At 32.5% G+C, this 10916-nt stretch overlaps 1 protein-coding gene across 1 annotated transcript; it reads right to left on the bottom strand.

The window, feature by feature from the left end:
- Window positions 1–3867: 3867 nt before the first annotated feature.
- On the bottom strand, window positions 3868–10378 carry LOC137397616 (uncharacterized). The gene is made up of 4 exons (XM_068083908.1): window positions 10315–10378; window positions 7828–7962; window positions 6960–7137; window positions 3868–4040 (listed from the first exon to the last, which is right to left on the bottom strand). Exons 1-4 carry the CDS (start codon window positions 10364–10366, stop codon window positions 4019–4021), a joined length of 387 nt encoding a protein of 128 aa, XP_067940009.1. The 5' UTR covers window positions 10367–10378; the 3' UTR covers window positions 3868–4018.
- Window positions 10379–10916: the final 538 nt, after the last annotated feature.

The raw sequence follows: 10916 nt of genomic DNA, 5'->3' as shown, positions 1-10916 counted from the left end.
TTAACACTTATTTTAGGCAACTAATGTGTCAATTTTAAATTGCCAATGTTAAATATAACACAATTTTACGCATCCAATCAAAAGTTATCTACTTAAAAATCTAGCAACTGCTGAAAAAAAACTTTTAGCAATCAGATATAACTAAAGTTTTTAGATTACGATATAAATCCATGACCACTTTTTAATCCTCAACTTGGAAAAACAATTTTTCAGCAGTGGACTGTTTGAGCTATTGTCTAAATTCTTGGAAGTGTATTACTAGTTGGGCTTCAGTGTTTACGTATTTTTAACTAATAAAGACTTTAGCTTTAAACATTAAACATATAGTTTTTTGTAACTAGAAATATTGCGTCAAAAAGAAACACTAATTTAGAATACTTGTGTGCTATTTTTAATTAATGCAATCAATAGGTACAAAAATTAAGTTCAAAATGTGACACCATTACACGAGTTTAAATAGAGAATATAAGTCAAAAGTTGACCCTTGTTCTTAATAGAATTCTGCCAGCAAGTGGATAACATTTTAGTTAAAATATGGCTAACAAATCCTTATTAGAGAATGCCGTTAATTCAAGTCATCTTAAGTACTCAAGTTTGCACTTAGCCTCGCAGATGTTTAACCACATACTCACTAAGAGTAGCCATTTTATTCATGTAAGATAAAAACTTCCGATGTAGTTGTCACTTTTGCTTACTAGATGCAAATACCTTGATGTGAGTGCATAAAGCGCATGATACTAACAAACTTAACTTTGGAAACTCTGGTCTGCAAAGTCTATCATAACATACTATACAAACATAGATATAAACTAGGTGAATACCCGTTTCTGCATGGGTGATAAAAAAAGTTTAAAAGCGCTTCAAATGTGTGTACTTGATTACACAAGATTTTCATGTTGTGCACACATGACTTGTGTGCACAATTATTCCATAGTATGGCAAGCACAGCGTAGCCCAGTTAGCTCAGCTGTCTGTAGAACTGAGGTTTTTAGTTCAATTCTAGTTCGAAGAGGATTGTTTTTTCCTATATATGTTCACATAATTATGCGAATAAATGCATATCTATACGCATGTATACATATATACAATACACATTTACGTATGTATATATAAATATCTGTATTTTTCAAAGTATGTATGTCCTTCACGCTATAGATTTTAAAATCTTGATGATAAAATTCTGCTGTCTGATGGATTTGAACTCATGACGAACGCACCAACAAAGATCTTATCCGGACACACGCACTACCACTGAGCCAAAATGCCATTGCAATCAGTTAATCATAGAACGCATACCCCATGCGTGTACTAATCATTTTAGCCTTGCCTCGATGAGGTACGATGCTTCTGTTCAGAAATATTTTGGAATCTATGTATATGCAACGCGATGCTTATTTGTCATTTTTCGTTAGGACTAAATTATTCAGCCTCATGACATCAACAATAATTTATCTCGAACTTAAAATTTGGCGATTGGTGTACTGACTATATATGTTGTAAAAAGATATACACTGCTGAACTTGCCATGGCGAGTTATCAGTATTCGTTATACAGTAAATCCGGAATCCGTTAAAACAGAAATGTTTCGCAATGATAAAACTAATGTTAAAAGTTTAAGGTTTACCAAAGTACATGCTAAAACTTATTTCAAGTATGTGTTTAGTAAACTAAATTCACTTAAGTTAGATTCAGCGTTTATGTTACACGCCTGTTTCGAAGGTACAAACTCTCCACATAGTACATTGTAACGTTATATTATCTTGGGCACGCAGATCATAACCACAAAATTCACTAAAGCCATTGTGGGTACCTATAGTTACTAAGGTTAACATAGTATTTTAGCACTATTTTTAATGATGATGATTAGTACCTATAGCCTACTATATTGGCCTACATGCAAAGTTTCTGCATGCCAACTCTGAAACGAACTGAACTCATATAATTGTATACCAAATAATTTTTATTGTAATTGTAGCAAAATAGACTATATTTGGCCATTACTTGCTAATGATTTCACGTTTCCATTTAAACGCCTTTACATTTTTATTTTTGCTTCTAATTTGTTTCAATTATTTCAATTCAACAAAGCACTTCTTTCGAGTTATGAAATTTTAAATTCACAGTGGTTTGAAAACTTTTGCAGTTGTTTTAGTTATTTTTAATTTAGTTGTCCTGCACAAAACCTTTTCCTCACGTTATGAATTTTGAAAGTTACAGTTGTTTGAAAACTTTTACAGTTGTTTTTATTTTCTCTCCTAATGTATTTCAGCTACACAAAACACTTCTCTCATGGTATGTAGTTTGAAAGTTAGAATGGCAAATGTTGTTATATGTTAAATACAAATCAATTTTCTGTTCAGTTTTTTTCATTACCTAGGCAACCCCGGGTAGTACAGCTAGTACGTACAGTATATATGTATATGTATGAATAGGCATGCGTATGTCCATAAAAATGTTCAGATGCATACATATGTATGTATGTATGTATGTATGTATGTATGTATGTATGTATGTATGTATGTATGTATGTATGTATGCATGTATGTATGTATGTATGTATGCATGTATGCATGTATGCATGTATGCATGTATGCATGTATGCATGTATGCATGTATGCATGTATGCATGTATGCATGTATGCATGTATGCATGTATGCATGTATGCATGTATGCATGTATGCATGTATGCATGTATGTATGTGTGTATGTGTGTATGTATGTATGTATGTCTGTATGTCTGTATGTCTGCATGTCTGTATGTCTGTATGTCTGTATGTATGTATATATGTTTGTCTGTATGTCTGTATGTATGTATGCGTGTATGCGCGTATGCGTGTATGCGTGTATGTTTTGTGTATGTGTGTATGTATGTATGTGTGTATGCGTGTATGCGTGTATGCGTGTATGCGTGTATACGTGTATGCGTGTATGCGTGTATGCGTGTATACGTGTATGCGTGTATGCGTGTTTGCGTGTATGCGTGTATGCGTGTATGTATGTACGTATGTACATACATACATAAGTATGTATATAAATATATGTGCATACATATATGTACATACATGTACATACATATATGCACATACATATATTTACATACATATGTAAATGTACATACGTATATGCGTATACATATATGTACATACGTATATGTACACACATAAATGTAAATATGTATACATGTATGTATATATGTATATGTGCATACGTATATGTACATACGCATATGTACATACAGACATACATGTATATACATACATGCACTTACATATATGTACATATGTAACCTATACACATATTTATGTATATACCCACATGTATATGTAGAACTGCTTATATAATGTGGATATTTGATTCATAAATGCTTGTAAAATCTAAGATACTTGACCTATAAATGCTTATAAAATCTAAATATTTGACCTATAAATGCTTAATAGTTTTAAGATAATTGACCTATAAATGCTTATAAAATGTTGATATTGGACCTATAAATGCTACTTATATAATGTGGATAATCAAGCTAACATATTATATCATAGCTAATAAGATACTATTGCATAACATAAATACATGTATTTAAGCTATTACAAGGCTTAAACCTTTTTTGTTGAGCTAATGGCAGTTTTAGAGAAAATTTTTGTAATTAAATGTCATTTAATTAAGTCAAATAATGTAAATTCTGTGTAAATTCATAAATGAGATACATTCAGTTAATCATAGAATACTTTGGCCAATAAAACACAATAAAAGAAAGTTTAATTGGATTGCTATTAGTGTTTATTGTTTACCACCAGCGTTGAGCTGTATCTTAGATTTGACAAAACAGTTTGTATTGTAGTTGAAAGATACATGTTATATAAAATGATCATCACTAAAAAGCATAGCAAAGAAAAAATAGGAAACTGTCAGTAGTTCAAATTAAATCGTCGTCAACTTTCCGAGTGATGAAACGATGGTGAATGAACAGGCAAGCAGAGGGCTTTTCTATGCCGCTACAATTCTCACCATCGATTGGCCCTACTCTCTCGGAAATGCAAAGCTGCAAAAACCAACAAACCGTGGTTAGATATGCGCAGATCATTTTCATCTTAAATGAAGTCTTAACATTCGCATATAGATAAAAGTCATTTGATATGTTTTACAAACGAATGCTATAAAAATTAAACAAAAAAGTTATAATAAAAGGAAAACGAGATAAAATAACTACATCTTTGAAATATAATGAACTGTTTAAAAGAAACGATGAAATATATATAGTGAAAGTATAAAGACAAACTAGTCATTGTAATGAAAGTAGTATTACGAAATAGAGTGGTAATTGAAGTAGGTAACTTATGGCTGTTCCCTAAAGAATTGTAGTACTTATAGGATTGGATGGTGTTAGAATACACACCAGTTTGTAGTGAGTCCTGCACCTAATGCCAAAAGTAAAATGTGTTGTTAAAGAATGAAGAGTAAGCATATGATTATTTATCATTATATCATATTAAGCATTTTGATAGTGCAAGATAATCAATTATTACATTATCTCTTGAAGTGAAATATCTTTTGCTTTTCTTATTTTAACAATGTTTTGCTTATGCTTGTTTGTTTGATGTAATCGCAAAATAATAATATTCTCATATGCAATTTTAATCAAACATGGCAAAAGACTGAGCAATCTTAAGATATGTTTTGATTTATGTTTTGATTGCTACTTTTAAAACTTCAAAGGTGAAAGGTGAAACGCAAGAGTACTCAGACTGGAACAACAAATACTGTATCCAAACTTTATCAAAATGATACAGCGTGAAAGCCAGAAAGGAAAAATGGAAATAACACAAACAATCCCATCAATTCGAATACTAGGTAGTTGTACTGCATGTTTACGGTTTGTGTCAACTTGACTGTGTCGTTTTTAAAGGTTGACTTGCAACAAAATTCCCATTACAGTTATTTGATATGAACAGATTCGCCATGTCTTACTCTGCTGTTTTGTAGGTGCAAAATATGTGGAAATGTGATTACAAGCTCTTAAAAGCTCAAAAACCAACAGTTAATCGTCGTCATCACAAAACTGCTGTAGATTAGAATGTATTTCTGAAAACGGCTCAAATGGGACATAGTTGTACAAGATGGCTTCCGTTTACACTTTCACGCAACCTCATTCGTTGAAATATTTTCACAAATGTACTTCACGCATTCAATAAAAGCATGTCTATTGTTCATAAGCGTCTATTTTATGGTCTTTGTAATGCTGTCACCTTTAGCACTATTACCCTATAACCTACCATAAAAATTCGTTTAATTTTTCAACCCTAGCTCGAAGGAGTACATATCATTGTCTGATGAACATGAGGAGCCTGTTGGTCACCTGTGATAATCAAAAAATGCTGCAGAAATTATTTGTGAAGTATGGGGTACATGATCAGATTACGACTAAATGATTAGACCAAGCCGAAACAAAACTGTAAAGTAGTGAGCATATATAATTGATACGGGGTCTTTGGTAAAACCCGAAGTGCTTGTCATAAACTAGTGCTACAAGAAGTTTTATATAGAGCCTTTTATTGGCCTTTCAATTTACGTGAGAACATCACGTGTCAAAACAATAACCAACTGTAGTGACTATGTCAGAAAAATAAACTGATTCCGATCTACAGCGGTTTCGTGATGGCTGCGATCATCAGTTCGTTTTTGAGCTCTTAAAATCTTGTAATCACATTTCCACATATTTTAAACCTACAACAGAGTAAGACATGGTAAATCTTTTAATACCAAATAACTGTAATGTGAATTTTGTTGCAAGTCAACCTCTAAAACTCAAGTACCTAAATAATCAAGTTTTATTCTAGAGCACCGGTCCTTAGAGTTCAATCGAACCATGAGAGTTAGGTGAGTTAGTCTCAGATGTTTGGTTGAAGTCAAGACACATAAGTGATCTCTCAAAAGCTTCTGCAGAAATCACACTGATTTGGAAGGCCATGTTTTTATGGAAAGATAGGTAATTTGTTGTAAGTTCATGAATTGCATTGCTTTTGTTCTTTGAACACAGTAATGTTAATGCACAGTTGATTTTGTGCACCAGTAAACCAGAAATCTATTTCTTGAAAACGAAAAAAATTCTATTTAATTTTATCTATAAATCTCAGTGTTTGTCTTTCGTTTGTGTGCCCAGTGATGGCAATGAAGTTATAAGAACAAAAAATCCGCTCTGCGCTGAGCTTGAACTCGGAACCTTTAGTTCTACAGACAGGTGTGCTATCCGTTTCACTAAGCATCCAAATAATTGTGACTAAGGATTAATTTGATTGATTACTTGTGAACAATTAATGAATGATTGTGCATATCATACTTATTACACCTGCTAATTTTTCATGGCTTCACGCTTAATGCTTCAGCTAGCGTTAAACATGAAGTTATGCTAAAAAAAGGGTGTCTATACTTAAAAAATGTTAACACTTACATCACTAACAAATATATTATAATCAGTATAGAGCCGTAGGAGACACTGCAATTGGTACAGTATAAATTACCCAGAAACAAACACCGTGCACAAAAAAAACGATACACATAAAAAAACAAGTAAAACAGAAGTTAACAGAACACCTTATTTTGAAAGTTGGAAAAGTAAATGTTTTGTATGTTGACTAAAAAGTTTTTTCTGCTCAAAAATTCTTTATTACTTATGCAAGGTTGAGTATTCACTTAGTTTCTCAAAACAGAAAGCTTTGGTAAAAGTGCATATGAAACTGTTGGGTTCAGCGAAAAGGTTAACAAAAAACTAGGTTTTTAAGATGGTTGAGAACCACCCAACTAGATTATATTAATTAGATTTTAAAACAACAGCAAAGGTTTCAGGTGTTTAAAATAGCTATAAAATAATAGCATATAGTTGTAGGATGCTATAGTTGTAGGATGGTATATGCTATACGCTATATGGTGAACCTCCTAGAAGTCATTAATGGTATACACTTACGGTATATTCGGATCCGGGGTGATAGATAACAGCCAGTTCTTCGCACAGTGTGTTCTACTCTCAAATCTCCTCTTGAATACTTGTGATTTTACTTTACGGTATGGTGTACTAACTTGCCATTTCACGATCATTTCATTAACCTGGCAAGTGATAGCAGGTTCTCCGATTACCAAACAAACTGTAGAAAAGCATACACGAATGTACTAAGGAACTAAATTTTATCTTGTTTTGGTTTAGAAAGGAATAAAGACATTCAGCTGGTAACATCTTGTAATTTTAATAATTTACCAACTTTGACTCGGTTAGATCTGATAAAATGAGCAAATAAATATTTTTAACTAATAAATAAAAATAATATTTAATCGATGCAACCATCAGACACCGATACTTCCTTCCAGACAGCCAGCTGTTTTGTAGCCTTTGTGAGTTGTCAGTGGTAAGGCGAGACAAACCCTATCTATGGTGCTAACAACATTAGCCATAATTACAACTAACTTGATCCATGAAATTAGAATTTAAAGGGTTTGTCTGACAGCATTTCTAGAGCATAAGCTATGAAACAAAGTGCTCAACACAATTAAATGAAAATGGCAGAATTCGTTAGACTGCTCAGTAAATTCAAGCGCTAGCAGCAGCGTGCTATTTGGATATAATAAGTTAACTTCGAAAAGCCTTCATTCTTGTGATTGGGAGGAGACAACCAACTAGTACTTATGTCAGGATTTTTATAAAATCTTTGCTATCCAGCCTTTGCTGCTAGCCTAACAATTCAGTTGTAGCTAGCAGGGCTATAGCATGAGTAATTGCTTAAACAAAAACAATCTGGGCTCTTCCAAAACACATACAGAAAGGTAGTGGCAGTGCTTACTTTTCCCACACATTCTTTGAACCATCTGTTTATTGGCAGCAGCTGCTGCGTAGATCAATTTTCCTCGTTCATTACTGCTGACATATCCTGAGCAGTCAACGGTGTAGCTAGCCATGATATCTGCCTTGTCTTTCCCTAACAATGAAAAGGTGGCTGTTAGCAATTAAAACTCATTGCAAGTGTTATAAGAACTTGCACTGAAAGTATCTAATTGCTATATATAATAATATTATTATTATTATTCATGACTATTAAACTATCATTACTATTCATAATGATAATAATATTATTATTATTTAACCCTTTTTTTCAAACGAACACTGATTAAAAGCATAAATCAATTTAGTTTTAAAACTAAAAATGTTTACACTTGTAGATAATGTTAGATAGGCCAAGGTTCATTCTAGAGTATATTTGCCTGCAACTCTTATACTCTTATACTAGATTTTCCAAATTTATTCCTATAAAAACTCATTAACTGTCATTGGTTGATGGTACAAAATAAGCAATAACTAAAACCCATACACTCTCATAAACACGGAGTTCTCATCTATATGTATTTTAATTATAAGCGCTGATCAATTAAAGTATAATTTTCATGAACAAGTTCATAAAAATAATCTTTAGTATGTTTCAGACATTTGTGCTATAAACAGGTAGTTGATTAGCGTAGCATACATATAGTAAGTCTTAACAAAAAATTAGTACCATGTTTTTATTTTTAGAGGCGGGTAAATACTGAATGTGGATAAAGTTTTTATAACGCAAGGCTCATGCGTTATATATCACAAAAATAATGTAGTTCTATACAACTGTGAGAGTATATTGCTAGAATTCAAGCCCTATAATTTGATTCCATAAAACACATATGAAAATTTAACAGATGGAAGGTCTTGTTCAATGTTAAACAACATAAATCAACCTTAATTATAAGTAGCCGCCTGTTTTATGTTTGTAATAAAAAGTAATTCTATGACTAAACATAAATAAGATAAAGTAAACTCAAAGCTACAAAAGAACTCTACAATAATAGTGATAATTTGAGAAATTGCTTAGACTAAAAATGATCTGAAAAATCATAGTTTTCTTCACTACAAGTCTATTCCACGGTATCACAACAGATTTGCGAATAAGAAAAATTAGACTTTGCAGATAAGTTTTACTCTAATATATGTTATAAGGGTATTTATCTTTGCTAGAAACGCTAGTTATGGAAAGAATAATAAAGAAAGAGAAATCAATACACTATATGCAGAGTGAATTATATTATAATGTATAATATTAAGAGCGTTTAGTCGATTGTTTATCACCATAGATATGTTTCAAACAGATATAAAGTTAATATATATTATTGCTGTAACACTTCAACTAAAAACAACTAGAGCTATTACTCAAAGTAGTAACACGTGTTACTCACACAATCATAAGATTCCCGTATACATTTGCACAGCGTATACCATAAGATTCCCATATACATATGCACAGTGTATACCATAAGATTCCTGTATACATAAGCACAGTGTATACTATAAAATTCCCATATACATATGCACAGTGTATACCATACGATTCCTGTATACATTTGACAGTGTATACCATACGATTCCTGTATACATATGCACAGTGTATACCATAAGTTTCCTGTATACATAAGCACAGTGTATACTATAAAATTCCCATATACATATGCACAGTGTATACCATAAGATTCCTGTATACATAAGCACAGTGTATACTATAAAATTCCCATATACATATGCACAGTGTATACCATAAGTTTCCCATATATCTATGCACAGTGTATACCATAAGATTCCTGTATACATATGCACAGTGTATACCATACGATTCCCATATAAATAGGCACAGTGTATACCATAAAATTCCCAAGTACATATGCACAGTGTATACCGTATGATTCCCATATACATAAGCACAGTGTATACCATAAGATTCCCATATACATATGCACAGTTTATACCATAAGATTCCTGTATACATATGCACACTGTATACCATAAAGTTCCCATATACATATGCACAGTGAATACCATAAGATTCCTGTATACATATGCACAGTTTATACCATAAGATTCCCATATACATTTGCACAGTGCATACCATAAGATTCCCATACACATATGCACAGTGTATACTATACGATTCTTGTATACATATGCACACTGTATACCATAAGATTCCCATATACATATGCACAGTGTATACCATAAGATTCCCATATACATATGCACAGTGCATACCATAAGATTCCCATATACATATGCACAGTGTATACCATAAGATTCTCATATACATATGCACAGTTTATACCATAAGATTCCTGTATACATATGCACACTGTATACCATAAGATTCTCATATACATATGCACAGTTTATACCATAAGATTCCTGTATACCTATGCAGTGTATATACCATTAGTAATAAAAGATTTTAAGAATAATTAACAGCGACAAACAAACTTACCAATTTTAGCTGTGGTTGTCTCAGGAACTGGTTCAGCTGCCTCACCTGACATGATGTTGTTCTCTTCACACGATTGAGCCAGTGCCCCAATTAAAAACACAGCAGCAGAATAATTCTGAAAGCGTCCATCTTAGCTCATTATCTAAAGTTCGGCTCTTGAATGTCCCGTAGCCGACAACAATTAGCTTATAAATAACATCTGAAAGATGTCAGACGAGTCCACCAGACACAATGAGACTGTCTCATGCATGATAGTTAATCTTATGTGCAGGCAAAGACAGGCAGTGATAAAATAATTGTTTCATCGTATTACATATAAGCACATGAGTTTAAAGTTCGTCATTTATATGTTACTGGTACTTGAAATGACAAATAGAATATATTGTGCTAATTGATACATGCCAGACATTTTGTTTTAACAGTACATATGCCTTAATAAGTGTAATATTGTGTGGTGTAAGCATGTCAGCATTCATGTCTGACACAGCCAGACATGAACCGGGTCAAGTTGTGACATGACACGTCTGCTCTCGAAGTTTAGAGCAGACGTGTCAAGTCGTGACGTGACACGCTTGCTCTTGAAGTTCAGAGTTTTAGTATTT

Source organism: Watersipora subatra, chromosome 5, assembly GCF_963576615.1.
Source record: "Watersipora subatra chromosome 5, tzWatSuba1.1, whole genome shotgun sequence".
Classification (NCBI taxonomy): domain Eukaryota; kingdom Metazoa; phylum Bryozoa; class Gymnolaemata; order Cheilostomatida; family Watersiporidae; genus Watersipora; species Watersipora subatra.
Note: the sequence above shows the minus strand (reverse complement) of the source record. Positions and strands in the feature narration are given on the sequence as shown.